Source organism: Pseudoliparis swirei, chromosome 5 (assembly GCF_029220125.1).
Source record: "Pseudoliparis swirei isolate HS2019 ecotype Mariana Trench chromosome 5, NWPU_hadal_v1, whole genome shotgun sequence".
NCBI lineage: Eukaryota > Metazoa > Chordata > Actinopteri > Perciformes > Liparidae > Pseudoliparis > Pseudoliparis swirei.
In genome coordinates, this window is record NC_079392.1 from 25,856,204 (window position 1) to 25,875,488 (window position 19,285).

At 43.5% G+C, this 19,285-nt stretch overlaps 3 protein-coding genes across 3 annotated transcripts; 1 reads left to right on the forward strand and 2 right to left on the reverse strand.

Moving 5' to 3' along the window:
- Window positions 1-474: 474 nt before the first annotated feature.
- On the reverse strand, window positions 475-12,875 carry LOC130194483 (nucleotide sugar transporter SLC35D1-like). The gene is made up of 12 exons (XM_056415559.1): window positions 12,025-12,875; window positions 11,772-11,805; window positions 11,569-11,655; window positions 11,401-11,468; window positions 11,029-11,100; window positions 10,856-10,924; window positions 10,494-10,596; window positions 10,001-10,093; window positions 3,762-3,829; window positions 3,362-3,440; window positions 3,201-3,283; window positions 475-1,793 (listed from the first exon to the last, which is right to left on the reverse strand). Exons 1-12 carry the CDS (start codon window positions 12,132-12,134, stop codon window positions 1,688-1,690), a joined length of 972 nt encoding a protein of 323 aa, XP_056271534.1. The 5' UTR covers window positions 12,135-12,875; the 3' UTR covers window positions 475-1,687.
- Window positions 12,876-13,052: 177 nt separating this feature from the next.
- On the forward strand, window positions 13,053-14,603 carry aqp12 (aquaporin 12). Its single transcript, XM_056415580.1, has 3 exons — window positions 13,053-13,742; window positions 14,138-14,254; window positions 14,360-14,603. Exons 1-3 carry the CDS (start codon window positions 13,148-13,150, stop codon window positions 14,479-14,481), a joined length of 834 nt encoding a protein of 277 aa, XP_056271555.1. The 5' UTR covers window positions 13,053-13,147; the 3' UTR covers window positions 14,482-14,603.
- Window positions 14,604-14,638: 35 nt separating this feature from the next.
- rpp21 (ribonuclease P 21 subunit) lies at window positions 14,639-18,823 on the reverse strand. The gene is made up of 5 exons (XM_056415604.1): window positions 18,687-18,823; window positions 18,459-18,559; window positions 17,556-17,638; window positions 17,127-17,285; window positions 14,639-16,733 (listed from the first exon to the last, which is right to left on the reverse strand). Exons 1-5 carry the CDS (start codon window positions 18,741-18,743, stop codon window positions 16,642-16,644), a joined length of 492 nt encoding a protein of 163 aa, XP_056271579.1. The 5' UTR covers window positions 18,744-18,823; the 3' UTR covers window positions 14,639-16,641.
- Window positions 18,824-19,285: the final 462 nt, after the last annotated feature.

Consider the following 19,285-nt stretch of genomic DNA (forward strand, 5'->3'; position numbering starts at 1 on the left):
GTCGTTTTGATTTAATATCTTTGGAGGTTAAAATTTGGACTTTTAGCCAAATAGTATTTTTCCTATTTTGATGTAAATAGCGTACTTAATGTTTTAAAATATTTTGCATGTTGGACATGTATTAAATGTCCAAATGATGCAGGCTTAAATATATTATTCACTAAAGGGTGACAGTGTCACCAGGCTGCCCCTAGAGGGCGCTGTGAGTGCACTAAAGGAGATTTGGGTGGAGTCATTTTCAGAATACTTGTAAAAGTAAAAAATATAACTTTTCACACACAGGGGTTTAAACATATCAGATATGTGTACAACTTTTACCAGAGGGATTCAACCCTGTGACAGAAGGGGACGTGTTGCTCTAGTCTACAGCCTCAGTTAAAGAACTGTGATCCAGGACCGAGCGTCTAAATATAAATAAACAGTAGCAAAATATTAATATAATCACTTGTTTGAATAAGACACGACAGAAGGAGATTGAATAAAATAGTATTTTATCATTACAACCTGAACAACAAATCCAAAATGAACGCGTCGTTTCAATAAAAGTTTTTGTTCTTTTCATGTAAAAATACATCATCGTGTTCCAGCTACAAATCCATCGTCACTGTGTTTAAGGATCAGCAAAACTCCACCTACAACATGAATATTAGTCTACAATAAATATACAATCTAGATAAAAATGTAAAAAAACAAAAAACTCGTACCTGACTATAAAAAAGTTTGTTTAAAAAAAAAAAAACACGTATCTTGTAATACTTTAAAATAAAAACCTGAAACGTACCCTCCAGAAGAATAGGATAATCTCAACAATGACTGTAACAGGAGGCGAGGCTGTTTCACCCGTCTGTGGGCGACCTCGGGTAAAAGTGCGATAACATTGTGTCGAGAAAACCAGCAAAAGAAAATAAAAAAACAAAAAACGATCCTCGTGTGAAAAAAGAAAAACAGCGACGGCCCAAAAAAACACTTTATAATACTGAGGGACCGAAATGTGAACTGTAACGCATTCATTCATTTAAAGCCACAGTCCTCGACGGCCTCCTGGTTGTTCTTGAAGGACGAGGATGGATCTCCAGCTTTTAAAACAGTGTACGCGCAGAAACAGAAAAGAAGAAAGTATCTGGAGCCTGAAACATCGGGTAACGACAGTGCGAAGGCGTCTAAAGAAAAGGTACATTCCTCGTAAACAGCAAAATAAAGGCAATACAACTAAATAAAATAAGGACTGTGCCTTTAAAATAACCACGGTGCTATTGTCCCGTGACTCGTCGGAGCACACAGCTTCTTAAAGGGACAGCGCGGTTGTTTTGAAGTACTTTTCATACAAGTGAAAGTATTTTAGACCCGGCTCAGTTATATTTAGAATATCTTCTCCTCTTTGACCAGCTGTGAGAAGACGTTATCCGAGCTCTCTTTAAAAACACAGAGGTCCCTCCAAACGGGCCGTACTGTCCCTTTAAATAACGGATATTTCCAGCTCCCGCGTGCAGGAGACATTACGTCGTCCCAAACGTTTAGTCAATGTCGTCACATAAATATTATTGTTTCCCTTCTTCGTGATGCTCACATGTACAGTATGAAAATACTTTCATTTAAAAAAATAAAAACAATCCCCCTGCAGGGGATTCAGGGTAACGCGCCCCCCCCAAAAATACTGCATAAATAAAAGTAGTGAGTGGAGTGAGTCTCACACCACCACCTTGCCCTTGATGTCCAGCTTGGTGTTCTCGCTCGCTTTGATGGACTGCTCCTCTGTGAGGGTGATGTAGGAGTACACCAGGCTGCCGGCAATGCTGCAACACACACACACACACACAGAGAGAGACACACACACACAGGAGTGAGACACTGGCTCTTCAGCCTATTTCTTCCAGTAAGAGATAAATATGAACAATATCGACGTTGTGAGTAAGTGGCAGCTCAAAATAACAAGAACGGTTATTTTAAAAAAAAAAGAAATCTGTCAAAAATAATGAGTTAGAATCTCAAAAATAATGACTCAATGTCTCAAAATAACAAGAAATGTTTTCCTAAAAAAATTAAATGTCTGCCACAAATAATAAGAAACTTCCTAAAATAAGTAGAAACTGTAAACAAAACTTTGTATCTCAAAATGACTCATTACTAAATAATGACAAACATTCAAAATATTAAGTTACTATCTCAATAACTGGAAACCCTCAAACTTTTTTTTTTATACTTGGAAATAGTTTCTCACTTTTTATTTCCTCCAGTCAGACATGAGCCTCCACAGGAAACAATAACCCCAAAAAACTGAAGAAAGTCATGTGTCATCAGCGCGAGGTGGAACATGTTGGAGCTCATCTTCATCATCGCCATTAAATCTGCATCATATTTCTCAACAAGCTCCATCGTGTACGGATGAATTCCCGAAACCGATTGACACATCAGAACGTGACATCACGCTTTGGTTGGAACCCGAAATCTACCCGACGACAGAATCAACGAGTTCTTTGACTAGAATGTTAAAATGTCCCAAAATAATCACTCAATATCTCACTAATGACTTAATGCCCCAAAATAATGACTTAATGCCCCAAAATAACGACTTAATGTCTCAAAATAACAACTTAATGCCTCAAAATAACAACTTAATGTCTCAAAATAATGACTTAATGTCTCAAAATAACAACTTAATGTCCCAAAATAATGACTTAATGTCTCAAAATAACAACTTAATGCCCCAAAATAACAACTTAATGTCCCAAAATAATGACTTAATGTCTCGAAATAATGACTTAATGTCCCAAAATTACAACTTAATGTCCCAAAATAATGACTCAATATCTCAATAACAACTTAATGTCTCAAAATAATGACTTAATGTCCCAAAATAACAACTTAATATCCCAAAATAATGATTTGGTCCCAAAATAACGAGCCAATGTCTAAAAGAACAACTTAATATCTAAAAATATTGAGTTAATGTCTCAAAATAATGACTAAATTACTCAAAAAAATGAGGTAATATCTCCAAAAAACAAGAAATGGTCGAAAATAAAATTGCTTTCAAAAATGAGAAACTACAAATATCGAGTTACTATCTCAAAATAACTGGAAACTGTACGAGAAGGTTTTTTATTGTATTACTTGGAGACTTTATTTACTACACCGTCAGAAATGAACTTCCATAAAACTAAATGAACGGGCCTCAAACCGCCGACAGAGCGCCGCCGTACCTGATGTTCAGCCCGATGAAGTTGGTCCAGGAGAAGATGTAGTCTCCGCTGAACACCATCCCGATGTAGGTCACCAGAACGTTCTGCGGGGGGAGAACATCGGGCGTTAAAACACTTCGTTACGGTTCCTTTGTGCTCGTGTTTCCACGGCGTCGGCGTACCTTGATGCAGCCCACGATGGTGGTGGTCAGCGCCGAGTTGTACTGAGTGCAGAGCACGGTGGAATACATCAGAACGAACCTGCAACACAACGTGGGGTTACGCAACAGGGCCCCGGGAGCCATGACCCCCCCCACCACCCAGACCCCCGGGAGCCACAACCCCCCCACCACCCAGACCCCCGGGGAGCCACGACCCCCCCACCACCCAGACCCCGGGAGCCACGACCCCCCCACCACCCAGACCCCCGGGGAGCCACGACCCCCCCACCACCCAGACCCCCGGGGAGCCATGACCCCCCCACCACCCAGACCACGAGAGAGTCCAGATGGTCTGAATCCTCCTGCGTGCATTGCATGTGATAAAATAATAATAATAAGCAGCTCAGTCTTGTGTTCTTACCCCATGATGCAAGAGAGGATGAAGAGGGCGAGGAAGAACATGTCTGACCAGCCGTCGTACTCCACCGCCTGAGAAGCAGAAAGCTACATGTGAATGTATATATATATATATATACACACACATGTATTTTTCTTTTTTAAAGTGTGAGAAAATAAATGTATATAAATACAAATATTTATATACGAATAAATTAGTGCTGTGAAAAATAACGCGTTAACTCAGTTAATTACAGGTTTAACTAGTTTTTTTTTTTTTTACGCATTTAACGCATGCGCAGAATGAGCTTCCAATCCGTCTGTTGTTGGTCGTCGGGACGAAAAAAAAGTCACTTGCAAAATGAGCTTCCAATCCACCACTTCAATCTGAACTCTGTCCGCTCTCATGCAGACGGTCTGTTCATCGGTAATGATCCTTCCGCAGGTTCACCTCCGGAAACCTTGTTACGACTTTTACTTCCTGTAGATCAGGGTCTCAACACGTCGATCGCGACCTGCCAGTCGATCGCGGCGTAGTGTCGGTAGATCGCATGACATTAAAGAGATTGGCCCGCCCCCTGACATGTTCTCTAGAGCACGTCTTTGTTCTTTTATTAAACTAAACGTCTGTTGTTGATCGTATCTCCACAGCAGCATGTCATTTCTGTCTCTTCGTGTTAACACTTATCGATCTCCGTCTGGCGCGCCACAGAGCTCCGTGCGCGCATCGGGACCGAGCAAAAACAAAGTCACTTGTCAATCTGTCCACCTTTAGATTGTATCATGGTGGAGTTAATGGTTGACAAACAAGAGAAACATGTTCTGTTTAACCCTCCTGTTACCTTTACATTTACTAACATATTTTACCCTCGGGTCAATTTGACCCCAGCAATTAAAACCTCCAGAAAATTATTAGAATTAATATTGCTTCCCAAGTTTAAGTGTGAGGTACTTTATGTTTGTTTGTTGACTACCTAAATAGCCCTTTAAATAAATAAAAAAGTTGATATTTCTGATATGTTTGACACAGTGAAAACAGCCTGGGGTCAAATTGAAGAACACCGACATTAAACATTGAATGGGGTCAAATGGACCCGAAAGGTAACAGGAGGGTTAAACATTCTGTTTAGGATGAAGATGTATTAATGTTCCATATGGAAGAAAACTGCTAAATAACTGCTGAGTTGCAGCACCATTGTATAGAAGAATGTATAAATGTATATATCCGTCTTTTGTCATAAATCTCTATGTTCTCACAAAATATACCGAGAATATCGGTAATATGTGATTAATCATGATTAATCCACAAAAACCTGTGATTAATCTGATTAAAAATTGTAATCGTTTCACAGCCCTAGAATAAATATTAATATACAAATATATATTCATATTTATTTATAAATATGTATATTTACACATTTATATATATATGTATAAATATTAGGGCTGTGAAACGAGTAAAAATTTTAATCGGGTTAATCACAGGTTTTTGTGGATTAATCATGATTAATCACATATTACCGATATTCTCGGTATATTTTGTGAGAACAGAGATTTATGACAAAAGACGGATATATACATGTATACATTCTTCTATACAATGGTGCTGCAACTCAGCAGTTATTTAGCAGTTTTCTTCCATATGGAACATTAATCCATCTTCATCCTAAACAGAATGTTTAACCCTCCTGTTACCTTTCGCGTCAATTTGACCCCATTCAATGTTTAATGTCGGTGTTCTTTGGGGTCAATTTGACCCCAGGCTGTTTTTCACTGTCAAACATATAAGAAATATCAACTTTTTTATTTATTTAAAGGGCTATTTAGGTAGTCAACAAACAAACTAGGGCTGCAACTAACGATTATTTTGATAATCGATTAATCGGTTGATTATTCTATCGATTAATCGGATAAAAAAACAGAAACACTTTAATTTTCAACCCTTTATTCAAAACAGGGTCCGTACGGTCATGGAAAACCTGGAAAAGTCATGGAGTTTTTAAATGGCTATTAGCAGGCCTAGAAAAGTAATTGAAAAAAATAAAATCCCAAAATATTTGGAAAAGTAATGCAAATGTGTTTTATTCACATTTTAATTTACACGGTATATATACGTTATGCTTTGGAATTCTCATTGTTAGTTTAAATACTACATCTTCTCACTTTGTCACGTATAGACAGAGTTTTCACAAAATGTTTAATCATGGAAATTTGGTTTAGTCATGGAAAGGTCCTGGAGATCCACTGGTCACCATGGTGATGAACCTGTTCACTGGTCACCATGGTGATGAACCCGTCAGAAACAGACTGACAGCTTTCCTCTCCTGAGCAGTGGTCCCCATGTGGACCGGCCCCCTGAACAATATCAGAGACGCGTTACGATTTATTATTTTTTTCACCTGACGTGTCGCGTCTCGGCCAATCAGCGTTCAGATGTCGACAGCGTTTGGGAAGTTAGGTTAGCTTGAATGTTAGTCCGCTACATCCGCTGCCGTCACGCTGCACGGTGTAGCGATGCTAACAAAGTACCGTACGTTAAAAACGATGTGATTTAGCATATTTTTAGTCTCGATACTTCATTAACCCTCCTGTCGCCTTAGGATTAATTTGACCCGATTCAATGTTTAATGTCGGTGTTCTTTCGAGAGTCAACAAACAAACATAAAGTACCTCACACTTAAACTTGGAAAACAATATTAATTCTAATAATTTTCTGGAGATTTTAATAGCTGGGGTCAAATTGACCTCAAGGGTAAAATATGTTAGTAAATATAAAGGTAACAGGAGGGTTAAACATTGAATCGGGTCATATTGACCCGAAGGCAACACAAGGGTTAATAGAGCGATCAGAGCGCACGCGCTGCTCCGCTCCGTTAAATGTCTGCGCGCGCAGCGCACACAGCGAGTGGCGTCGTGGCTTATCTCCGTTGCCTTTCTCCGTGGAAAAATATTTTCCGCTATCCGCCACGGAATAAATAACCACGTTTTCTACGTTATACTCTTGTGGAAATGCCACACACGTTGTGACATGTAGCGCCCTGGTGTCTGGGTTCATAACGTCACCCGGAGGCGCACACAGCTCCGTGAATGTCTCCGACTACGTGAATGACTTCCGCATCCAGCGCCACGTGAGCAGCAGCAGCCAATTAGATTCATCAACAGAGGAGCAGCTCAGCGCTGATTGGCTCTCACAACGCAGCGTTCCGTCTCTCGCTCCGCTCTTGTTTCCCCTGCGCCGCTCTGCGCTCAACTCAACTTTGTTTATACTCCGTGACTTATTGAGCGCCGTAATAATCGCTCGACACAACGAATCGATAATGAAATTCGTTGCCAACTATTTTAATAATCGATTTTTATCGATTCGTTGTTGCAGCCCTAAAACAAACATAAAGTACCTCACACTTAAACTTGGGAAGCGATATTAATTCTAATAATTTTCTGGAGGTTTTAATTGCTGGGGTCAAATTGACCCCGAGGGTAAAATATGTTAGTAAATGTAAAGGTAACAGGAGGTTAAACAGAACATGTTTCTCTTGTTTGTCAACCATTAACTCCACCATGACACAATCTAAAGGCCTCTAGTCTTCCTCTAGCAGCTGCTGAGGCAAACTGACTGTGTGGGTTTTCTTCATGAACTGGGCCGTGATGAAAGGGACGGCGGGGACACCGCTGCAAAGCTGAAACCTCACCGGCCCGGACAGGTGGACAGATTGACAAGTGACTTTTGTTTTGCTCGGTCCCGATGCGCGCGCACAGAGCTCTGTGGCGCGCGGGACGGAGATCGATAAGTGTTAACGCGACGCGAAGAGACAGAAATGACATGCTGCTGTGGAGATACGATCAACAACAGACGTTTAGTTTAATAAAAGAACAAAGACGTGCTCTAGAGAACATGTCAGGGGGCGGGCCAATCTCTTTAATGTCATGCGATCTACCAACACTACGCCGCGATCGACTGGCAGGTCGCGATCGACGTGTTGAGACCCTGATCTACAGGAAGTAAAAGTCGTAACAAGGTTTCCGGAGGTGAACCTGCGGAAGGATCATTACCGATGAACAGACCGTCTGCATGAGAGCGGACAGAGTTCAGATTGAAGTGGTGGATTGGAAGCTCATTTTGCAAGTGACTTTTTTTTCGTCCCGACGACCAACAACAGACGGATTGGAAGCTCATTCTGCGCATGCGTTAAATGCGTTAAAAAAAAAAAACTAGTTAAACCTGTAATTGAATTAACGCGTTATTTTTCACAGCACTAATAAATATACATACACATATGTATATACAGGACTGTCTCAGAAAATTAGAATATTGTGATGAAGTTCTTTATTTTCTGTAATGCAATTAAAAAAACAAAAATGTCATGCATTCTGGATTCATTACAAATCAACTGAAATATTGCAAGCCTTTTATTCTTTTAATATTGCTGATTATGGTTTACAGCTTAAGAAAACTCTAAAATCCTATCTCATAAAATTTTAATATTTCCTCAGACCAAGTAAAAAAAAAGATTTATAACAGCTGAGTGTTTGTCAAGGCTCAGGAAACCCTTGCAGGTGTTTCGAGTTAATTAGACAATTCAAGTGATTTGTTTAATACCCTACTAGTATACTTTTTCATGATATTCTAATATTTAGAGATAGGATATTTGAGTTTTCTTAAGCTGTAAGCCATAATCAGCAATATTAAAAGAATAAAAGGCTTGCAATATTTCAGTTGATTTGTAATGAATCCAGAATGCATGACATTTTTGTTTTTTTAATTGCATTGCAGAAAATAAAGAACTTCATCACAATATTCTAATTTTCTGACAGTCCTGTATATACATATGTATATATATACATATATACAGGACTGTCTCAGAAAATTAGAATATTGTGATGAAGTTCTTTATTTTCTGTAATGCAATTAAAAAAACAAAAATGTCATGCATTCTGGATTCATTACAAATCAACTGAAATATTGCAAGCCTTTTATTCTGATTTATTGCTGATTATGGCTTACAGCTTAAGAAAACTCAAATATCCTATCTCTAAATATTAGAATATCATGAAAAAGTATACTAGTAGGGTATTAAACAAATCACTTGAATTGTCTAATTAACTCGAAACACCTGCAAGGGTTTCCTGAGCCTTGACAAACACTCAGCTGTTATAAATCTTTTTTTTTACTTGGTCTGAGGAAATATTAAAATTTTATGAGATAGGATTTTAGTTTTCTTAAGCTGTAAGCCATAATCAGCAATATTAAAAGAATAAAAGGCTTGCAATATTTCAGTTGATTTGTAATGAATCCAGAATGCATGACATTTTTGTTTTTTTAATTGCATTACAGAAAATAAAGAACTTTATCACAATATTCTAATTTTCTGAGACAGTCCTGTATACATGTATACATATACACATATGTATATATATACATATAAATATATATACATATGTAAATATAATATATACACATGTATAAATACAAATAAATATTTAAATATATACATATGTATATATTTATACATCTCTCACTCTTTAAAAATGAATATATATATATTGAGTATTTTCACACAAGGATTTTAAGTACATAATTGCCATAATTGTCAACTCTTTAAAAAATCTAAAATAAATCTATTTCTTTATTTTGTATTTTTAAAGAGTCGAGTAACTACGGCAATCATGCACTTAAAATCCTTTCAGTTTCAAGCGAGGACTTTGTGGGCGTGTCCGAGCACTTTCCCGACATTAACATTACAAATTCAACACGGTCTCTAAAAGCTTAAAACATTTAAAAAAGTAGAGGTGGGGGCTGTGTGTGTGTGTGGAGGGGGCTGTGTGTGTGTGTGTGGAGGGGCTGTGTGTGTGTGTGTGTGTGTGGAGGGGGGGCTGTGTGTGTGTGTGTGGAGGGGGGGCTGTGTGTGTGTGTGTGTGTGTGGAGGGGGGGCTGTGTGTGTGTGTGTGTGGAGGGGGGGCTGTGTGTGTGTGTGGAGGGGGGGCTGTGGGTGGTGCTGCAATAACTTCACTCGGTGCATAATAGCAGCTTTGTGCCTCCTCTGGCTACTCAGGGGCCCAGCTGGGCAACCAGAAGGGCTGTGCCAACAGTGACACACACACACACACACAACCGTGCTCTCTCACACACTCAATTTGGGAGTAAACCTGGTGAGAAACTTTGTGGTTTTAACGACGGTTGAAAACACGACTCTCTCGTGGATTCAGATGTTTTCCGGGGATGTTTCAGGAGTTTTAAAGAAAGCAAGATGGCGAGCGAGGACTCACCTTCTGCATGTCTCCGGTGACGTGCGCCAGCAGCACGGTGGGGAGGATCATGAACAACGCGTTGTAGTACAGCACTCCGTATTTACCCAGCTCCTGAGAGGAAGAGGAGGGAGAGACGGGGAGCACAGAGCGCCAGTCACCGGGCCGCCCGGAACATTCCTCAGTGGCCAGCGGCACAGATGTCATGAGGCAGGCGCCATCTTTCACCTCCTTACAATATATCACACACACACACACACGCACACGCACACGCACACGCACACGCACACGCACACGCACACGCACACGCACACGCACACACACGCCTCTGTCGACGGTGATAAGAGAAGAACCCGGCGGCGGTGTTTGAGAACACGGAGAACCTTTGAGCCAGACGCCCGAGGGACCGCTCAGGGTTCCCCGCGGGCGCCGACGGTCGCGCTCGATGCCTGCCCCCCTGCCCCCCCCCCGACAACGGTTACTATTCATCAACGAAAGGGGGCGGGGCCTGTACCTTGGCGTCCAGTTTCTGTTTGACGTAGGCGCCGTTGGCCGCCGTCAGCACGTCGTTCACGAGGATGACGGCGTAGCCCTGAAGGTCGAACGACAGGTCGGCACTGCAGAGAGAGAGGGGGGGGGAGAGGGGGGGGGGAGAGAGAGGAGGGGGGGGGAGAGAGAGGGGGAGAGAGAGAGAGAAAGGGAGGGGGAAAGAGGAAGGGAAGGAGGGAGAGAGAGAAAGCGATTAGCCTGCGGCGTCTCAGAGAACACGCGGGTGTCGGGACCCCTGAACGCATCACTTAGAGCTCATGTGTCATGGCGGCCCCCTTTGAAGTGGCGGTGCCTCGGGTGGCCACACCTGGACGCGGCGGGACTCACCTGGCGGCGATGAACGCCCCGAGGATCATCGTAAATACCGTCAGCTGCACCGGCCGGGAGAACTTCTTCCTGCAGGAGGTCAAAGGAGAGACGGCAGAGGAATGAAACTCGACCCGGCTGCCAGCTCACGCGATAACGGCAGAAAAAGGGGGCGGGGCGTCGCGCCGTCTTACTTGAGCAGGAGAACTTCGGCCAGCATCGTGAACAAGATGGAGAACCGCCGGAGGACGGTGAACATCGGCAGGCTGGAGGGGAGAGGACACAGTGAGCTTCCAGAGCCACGCCCACGTTGACTTTTTTTCTCACCGGCCAATCATGTTTTAAAATTTCCAGGCGACTCAAAGCCGATGCATGGGGACCATTTTTTTATAAAAGATTTTTACGTGACGTGTGCACACACGCACATGAATAACTTCTTTCATGGAGCCGGCTACAGACCGCAAACGGGATATTCACGTCCGTCTAACGATCTCTGTGTTTATCTCGCTGAGAGAAGAAGAACAAATGAAAAGAACTTGAACCACCTAAAAGAGAAGAGGACCTACTTCAGCTTTTTGGTTCCCAGCAGACCAGTGATTTGATTCCCCACATAGAGGAGCGGCAGCGGAAACGTCTGTAAACAACAACAAGTTAATAAACATGAATATTTAAAAAAAAGTCACAATAAAAAGCTGCTGCTGGTGAAAGGGAAGTCTTTGTATTGATGGTCTCACCTTGCGAGGTATGCTCTCGTCACAGTCAGGGAAGGTGATCACCCTCGCAGCCTTGCCCACCCACAGCACGACCACTGTGGCCAGCATCTACACGCACGCGCGCGCACACACACACACACACACACACACAGGAACATGACTATCTCCGCCCGCTTTCAGGGAGTGTGTGAATAAAAACCGTTAGCATTCATCTATTATCTCACTTGTCCGATGCCGACACATATCGAGGACGGGAACCTGTAAAAAGCAAAGCGTTTGAGTCCCCGTTAGTCCCACTGCACGTGAACGGAGCACACTGTTGAGTCTAAACCACGTAAGCTAGACAACACACGGTGAACGCTGGTTTCTCCCACGGCCCGTGAAGCCCACGCGCGCTCCCCGGGTCCGAGCTAACGGCGGTAGCCGTTGGTCGTTAAACCGTTAAAAAGAGGAACAAACGCGTCACCAACACGTCACCTGTAGTTCGTGAGGACACTTTTGTTCACCACGACGATGAGAAACGAGCTCACGCCGTAAAATCCGGCGGCGAACAGCTTCACGAACAGCGGCAGAGGTTTGTCCGCCATCCCCGCCGAGTCCTCACTCCGCTCTGCTCGGCTGCTGCTCTGCCATCGCGGCTCCGCCGGCTCGCGACGCGTCCGCGGACACACTCAGGCGCATGCGCAGACCCGCTACACATCCCACCGTTGATACGTCCACGCGCATGCGCAAACCGCACGGTGTTCGCTCGACGTAGAAAGTGAAAAAAGAAACATGCTCGTAACTTTTATTTATATACGTCTCGATATTAGTTTGAAGGATTTAACAGACAGTTTTGACTTTAAAACAATATTTATCTTTATTCAACAACTGCACATGTACAGAGAATAAAGAGACCAAAAAAAGCATAAAATAAAAAGGCACAAACTCTAAATGTGTAGTTGCAAACTTTTTACAATGTATTTATACATCTTTATAATTTCTTGAGAGCATGCTTTGCAAGGTAAAACATGTGTATAATCTAAATGGAAACTTCTTCAATCTTAAAATAAATGATAAATATATAGGAACTGATAAAATAATTAGTAAGTCGTTTTGAAAAGTTTATTATCACACAATAATAAAATAACTGAAGTATCATATTTATAATTTGCCTTAAGTCTCCGTTTAATTTCATATTATCTGTTAAATAAAGAAATCAATGTGGTTATTGATTGATCGGACACTCGTCCGGTCTCCCTCTGAAGCCGTAACAAAACTTTAAATACGATGTGGTTTTATTTGCAGTTTAAAACCACTTCAGACATTTCGTGGTCCAAAAGTAAAATATAAGTTAGAGTAAGAGCCATGCCGTTAAGAGGAGGAGGAGGAGGAGGGTCGGGGGGGGGGTGTACATGAACGCCGCCGACTGAAGGCCGACTCCCTGACCTGACCTCGTGCCGCGGTCCATGTGGCCCATGTGTACTTTGGCAGGTGGCTGGTGGGATAAAAACCTGGCGCTCTGATAACAGACGTGTCCCTGAATGTGCCACGTTGCCGAAGCCCCAGCCCAGTCGGGGGGTCCGACCCTCGCTCATTCATTTCAGTCACACCTGTCGCCATGTCTGGGCTCAACGCTTCTCTGGGCTACTTCACGGCGGTCCTCCTCCTCGCCGCCGCGGTCCGGGCGCTCCTCGAGAGGTGGCCTCGGCTCGGCTTCGCGGTGGAGCTGGCGTCCTCCTTCGCGCTGGTAGCGTGCCGCCTGGAGGTGCAGACCATCATGGAGGTGGGCGAGTGGGCCGTGGGCCTGGGCTCCGACGTCACCCTCACCGTGCTGTTCGGCGTGCTGCTGGTGCACGGCGCCGTCTGTGGCGGCGCGTCGGGGAACCCGGCGCTCTCCGTGCTGAGGTTCCTGCGGCAGGAGGCCGGCGCGCTGCACACGGCGCTCGCCGTGGCGGCCCAGTTCCTCGGGGCCCACCTGGCGCTGCTGGCGGCGGCGTTCTACTGGAGCCTGGAGCTGACGGAGATGCACATGCTCAAGACGCTGATGTGGAGCGAGTGCAGCGCGTCGCTGATGGTGTCGCCGCTGCAGGGCTTCATCACCGAGGGCTGCTGCTCGCTCGTCTTCCACCTGGCGCTCCTGAACCTGCAGCGCCGCTCCGCTCTGGTCCGCGTGCCGCTGGTCGCCGTCATGCTCACCTTCCTGTCCCACATCGGTAAGACTCCGGAGGTCGTGACCCCCGGCTTCATTATCAGTGTAAACATCCTCTCATACACACTGTGTGCTCGTTGAGATGAGAACACGTGTGAGAAAATAACAAAAGAAAATCATTAAAATACGGCAGACGTAGTAAAAATGTGCAGAAGAGACGGTTTAGTAGCTACAAAATAAATTTAAAAAAGCATATAAAGGAGAATGAAATAAGAGGTTAAGTTGAGCCTGTTTTATTGATACCTTTCACAGATTTTTACCATTTTTACAATAAACTACGAGCCCCTTGAACGCCACATCATGCATGAGATCCTCCACTTCCTTTAAAAAGCATCTTTAATCCTTGCAAACATTAACCTCTCTCTCTCTCTCTCCCTCCCTCTCTCTCTCTCCCTCCAGCCAAAGGCTTCACCTCCGCCTACATGAACCCCTCCCTCTCCTACGGCCTCACCTTCCACTGCCCCGGCTTCACCTTCTGGGAGTACGCGGTGGTCTACTGGCTCGGCTCTCTCACAGGTAGAGTGACAACGGAAACGACCGTCGGTCCCTTTCAAAGAAAATCTGTTTTTTACAGTGCATTTCTGTCCCCTGTCCCTCCCTCCCCCCCCCCCCTCCCCCCAGGCGTGGTCCTGTCCGTCCTCCTGTACACGGGACGCGTCCCGAAGATTTTCTCCAGGAAGTTTTTTCAGAAGCTGCGTGGCCGAGTGACGAAGGGCGAGAACGGAGAGACCAAGAAGAAGTGAAGGACGCTCGCTTTTGTATTATTTCCTTTTAATAAACTTCTAAAAAGTGCCCGACAACGTTTACTGTACAGAAAATGTTAAATATTCCTGTCGACAATTTTCAATAAAATCATTTCCATCGAGGAAGTTTATACTTTGAGAAAAAGATAGATAGATAGATAGATATATACTTTATTAATCCCCAAGGGGAAATTTGTCGTGACAGTAGCAGCAACACACAAGAATAAAAAACAAAACACAAAATATAAGAAACAGGGATGAAAGATATAGAAGTATACAAGTAAGATAAAAGTAAGATACAAAACAAAATATATATGTAAATATACAACACACATGCATACACAACACACAACAACACTGACAAATCAAATACAAAAATATTAAATATAGACAGAGTGCAAAAAGCAAAGTGTGTGTATGAGTGCAGAGCAAATGAAATGAAATGTGTGTGTATGTGTAGTGCAAACAAATGAGATGTGTGAAGTGCAGATCAACATGGTGTAAGTATTCAGTTATTGTTGTAGTTATTGCACTATGATCTGGCAAGAGGTGATCTGTTGTAGAGCCTCATAGCCGTCGGCAGGAATGTTCTCCTGTATCTGTCCTTGTGGCAGCGGAGCGTGAGGAGACGTCTGGAGAAAGTACTCCTCTGTCCCTGTAGGAGGTGGTGGAGAGGGTGGAGAGGGTGGACCGGGTGGTCCGGGTGGAGAGGGTGGTCCGGGTTGTCCAATATGGACACCAGTTTCTTCAACGTCCTCCTCTCCACCACCTGTTCCAGGTGCTCCAGCTGGCAGCCGATGATGGAGCCAGCCTTCCTAACCAGTTTGTTAAGACGGCTGGTGTCACCGGCTCCGATGCTGCTCCCCCAGCAGACAATGGCAAAGTGCAGCACACTGGCGACAACCGACTGGTAGAATAACTCCAGCATCTTGCTGCACACGTTGAAGGATCGAAGCTTCCTCAGGAAAAAGAGTCGACTCATCCCTTCTTGTACACAGCGTTGATGTTGGCCTTCCAGTTCAGTCGGCTGTCGATGGAGACGCCCAGGTACTTGTACTCCTCCACCATGTCCACGTCCACGCCCAGGACACTCAGAGGGGGAGGAGCTGTCGCCTTCCTCCTGAAGTCCACCACCATCTCTCTGGTCTTGGCCACGTTCAGCCGCAGGTGGTTCTCATCGGCCCACTTTACAAAGTCACTCACCACTGCCCTGTACTCCTCCTCCCGTCCATCCCTAATACACCCGACCACTGCAGAATCATCAGAGTACTTCTGCAGATGACTCCGTGTTGTACTGGAAGTCACTGGTGTACAGGGTGAAGAGGAAGGGAGACAGAACAGTTCCCTGTGGGGCTCCAACATCACTGACCACCGTTCAGCACACGGCCCATTCTGACAAACTGTGGTCTGCCTGTGAGGTAGTCAGTGATCCAGGAGATGGTGGACGCGTCCACACCGACCACCCGCAGCTTCTCACTCAGCAGCAGTGGCTGGATGGTGTTCAATGCACTGGAGAAGTCAAAGAAAGTGACTCTCACAGAGACACCGGTTCCATCCAGGTGCCACTGAGCTCATTGCAGCAGGTAGATGATGGCGTCGTCCACTCCCACATGAGGCTGGGAAGCAAATTGCAGAGGGTCCAGCGACGATTTCACCTGCGGCGGGAGGTGGGCCAAGACCAGCCTTTCCAGCACCTTCATCACAACAACAACACTTCCTCACTTTAAATGTGTTGCGTAAATGTCACCGTGACACGTGTTTTTCCCTCCAGGCGTTCAGCCTGAACTGTTTTTTTAACTCTGATACAGGCGTTCAAAATACAAAAACAAAATCTAAAAAATCTAAAATAAATATTTCATCTTTCTGTGAAAAACATCTCCATCAAAAAACGGTTTTCATTCACATTTCACTCCAAAAAAAAATTTCACGATGCTCATTTTTACTGAAGGGATCTTGAAGGCATCGTGAGGGTAATTATATGACAAGGTGTCGCCGGCGTGGCCATCAGAAGCTCTGGGGTCTCCCAGGACGCTGTGTGCGGTGCATTCAATGTGTTTAAAGAAAAACACGACAAGAGTGGATAAGTGCAACATCAACCGCTTTCTTACAAAAAAATAAAAGAAAGACAAATACCACTCCTCCAGTCCTCCGTGTTTCCCGCTACGTGGGGGCGGAGCTCTGAGCGGCGTCGGGGTTGGAAGACGCCGCCCTGTCACGCTTTTTGTCTTTCGGTTGTTTTTTAACAGAAGGATCTGAAAAAGAGGAACAAACAAACAACAACTAGCGATGAGTGGCTAATGCGATTAACCCGTCGACACCACTAAACTATCGTTGTTTATTTTGTTTAATAAAAACGTGATATAAATTATATATTTTTTGATTTTTATTTAGTCAATATATATTTTTAGTTTGAAATAAATTTCCTGCAGATTGACTTCCAGCCGGTTGGTTTGACCCTTCCGGGCTTCGGTAGAAACGCATGAGAGACACAAACCGCCTCATTATGACGTCGCAACAGAAACACACGGGTTATGTTTTACTTTCTCGAGTTGATTATCAACTAAATACAAATAAAAACACACCGGCAAAAAAACTAAAAACATTGAGGGGTCAGACTATTGTGCCGAGTCAGGTTTTTGGGTCACCTTGCTGCTTCTGTTGTTGCTTTGGTTGTTGTTGTTGTTGTTGCTGCTGAGCCTCGGGGCGGTCCACCCACAGACGGTGATCCGGATCGTTCAGCAGCGTCTTGCTCTGCTTACAGCTGAGGCACCGGACCACCGTGAAGCGGGCCTTCCTCTTCTTTCCTTTAAATAAACAACAACAACAACACGAAGAAGGTCAGCGACTCCTTTAAAAGGAATTATAGAAAAACTTCACATTCATCTAATCTGTGCTCAATTAATTAACTTGCTATTACCCGGGAGTCATTGTGGCTCGTTGACATGGACAATAGAAAGCATGCAAATCAATTCATGGAGCACAGAATGAATAATTGTTCTTTTGAAAACGTATATATATATATATTTCATGTATAGTCTCATGCCTCTCTCACTATAAAAGAAGAGGCGACTCACGTCGCTGTCGGGTGGAAGCCGTGACTCCGGGAACGAGCAGCGAGCAACACTTCTTACACAATGTCCTCTTCACCGATGGGTCTCTGCAAAGAAACACACAGAGTGACTGTGTTGTTGTTGTTGTTGTTGTTGTGAGGAACCTTTAGCTGGGTCTGAACCGGTCTCAATGTAGTCCTGGACCCCTAGAGGACCTCCACCAGTAATTACACTGTCTGTGTCTGTAGTTATTCATCATGGTATCTTATACCGGGTCGGATTCTGGTGAAATCAGTGACATTAGGGTTTTCTAAAGGGAGTCTGGCGCTGGGATGCAGTACCGCTTGAGTCCACAGGGGCGCCAGACCCAACAGAGTTGACATTCCATGTAGTAACTTTAAGCATAAAAACCACATTTATTTGAGGAAGCAAAAGTAAAAGTAAATATTATGCAGCCTGGCACTTTTAAAAGTAATATGTTAAACTTACGTATTTTTTTATTATTTATTTATGCATTTTTCCAGCTTGGAAAAGTGGAACCGATTCTAATAAATGTAAATATTTCCTGGTTTAATCTATAATAATGCTTCGTAATTTATGAGTTGATTTATATTCTGTGTTAATGATCTGAAACTTCAAAGTAATTAAAGTTATCAGATAAATTAAGTAAATCCTTTGAGATGCGTTTGAGTGCAAGTGTAAAGTAGCATAACATGAACACGCTCAATTTAAAGTACCTCAAAATATACTTACATTTCTTAATAGAATAAATACTGGTATATATAATTAGTATATATTGTTTATGTGTTGATGTAAAACAAACAGGCACACATCCGTTAAATTAAATCTGTCCGCAGCTATGAAACCGGAACATGTGTCGCATCATGAACTTCAAAATAAAAGCTGAATATTAAAAGACATTCTTACTGTCTGAGGACTAAACGTCTCGCGATGGTTTTCTGCGTGAAGCAGTAGAACCGCGCGAGCTCCACGTTCTCCGGGTTTTGGGACAAAACGCAATGCGCAGCCTGTAAGAAGAGAGATTTTAAAAAACAAATAATTCCACGTCTTGTTAGCTAAAGTGGCTCGCGCGTTGGCCACGTGACTGCGGCCGTTGGCGTCACGACAACGATGACCTCATTGTTTAAGTCCTACCTGGTACAGGTAGTTCAGCCTCTGGTACGCTTCCTTGTCTTTCATCTGGAAAGACATGACTCCGAATTAATATAATAGTACAGCGGGAGTTTCTGCGCAGCGAGCTTTCGCGTTCGGAACTCCACAGCAGTCGGACGGCAAAGACGGTGACACATCCGGGAGGTAATTCCAAAATAAAAGCACCCAATAAGCTGACGACAGGAAAAAACTAAACAATAAAACTTGCTTTCAAAATAGTTTTGATTATCCTACTTTAAAATAAAGACACCTCGTGCACTCTCGCTTACACCCTAAACGTATACCTGCACTTCATGTGGAGAATAAAAGCATACCGGGATCACTAATAATAAATAAAAGTCTATTGGATCCACAAACACTCAGTATATATATAAATGGTTATTAATGCAACGCTTACAGTGATAGTATTTTTTTTTGTAAAATAAGGAGATATTACTGCACAACAATTACTATAACAAAAAAAGCAGTTTATTTGAAAAACAGTGACACTTCTGGGCGATAACTTCAAAATAAAAGCACCCAATAAGCTGACGCCAACTAAAAAAATAACAAATAAACTTGTTTTTTAAATAGTTTTGATT

What these genes read in the sequence shown, in the direction of transcription:
- LOC130194483 (XM_056415559.1), bottom strand. Translation starts at nt 12,134, where the DNA reads ATGGCGGACAAACCTCTGCCGCTGTTCGTGAAGCTGTTCGCCGCCGGA. An exon ending in GGGGCGTTCATCGCCGCCAG is followed by an intron (nt 10,597 to 10,855) that starts GTGAGTCCCGCC and finishes CTCTCTCTGCAG; the next exon opens with TGCCGACCTGTCGTTCGACC. An exon ending in CCATCGTGGGCTGCATCAAG is followed by an intron (nt 3,284 to 3,361) that starts GTACGCCGACGC and finishes CTCCCCCCGCAG; the next exon opens with AACGTTCTGGTGACCTACAT.
- aqp12 (XM_056415580.1), top strand. Translation starts at nt 13,148, where the DNA reads ATGTCTGGGCTCAACGCTTCTCTGGGCTACTTCACGGCGGTCCTCCTC. An exon ending in CACCTTCCTGTCCCACATCG is followed by an intron (nt 13,743 to 14,137) that starts GTAAGACTCCGG and finishes CTCTCCCTCCAG; the next exon opens with CCAAAGGCTTCACCTCCGCC. An exon ending in CTGGCTCGGCTCTCTCACAG is followed by an intron (nt 14,255 to 14,359) that starts GTAGAGTGACAA and finishes CCCTCCCCCCAG; the next exon opens with GCGTGGTCCTGTCCGTCCTC.
- rpp21 (XM_056415604.1), bottom strand. Translation starts at nt 18,743, where the DNA reads ATGTCTTTCCAGATGAAAGACAAGGAAGCGTACCAGAGGCTGAACTAC. An exon ending in AGACGTTTAGTCCTCAGACA is followed by an intron (nt 17,639 to 18,458) that starts GTAAGAATGTCT and finishes GTTTCTTTGCAG; the next exon opens with AGACCCATCGGTGAAGAGGA. An exon ending in GCAACAACAGAAGCAGCAAG is followed by an intron (nt 16,734 to 17,126) that starts GTGACCCAAAAA and finishes CCTCTTTTTCAG; the next exon opens with ATCCTTCTGTTAAAAAACAA.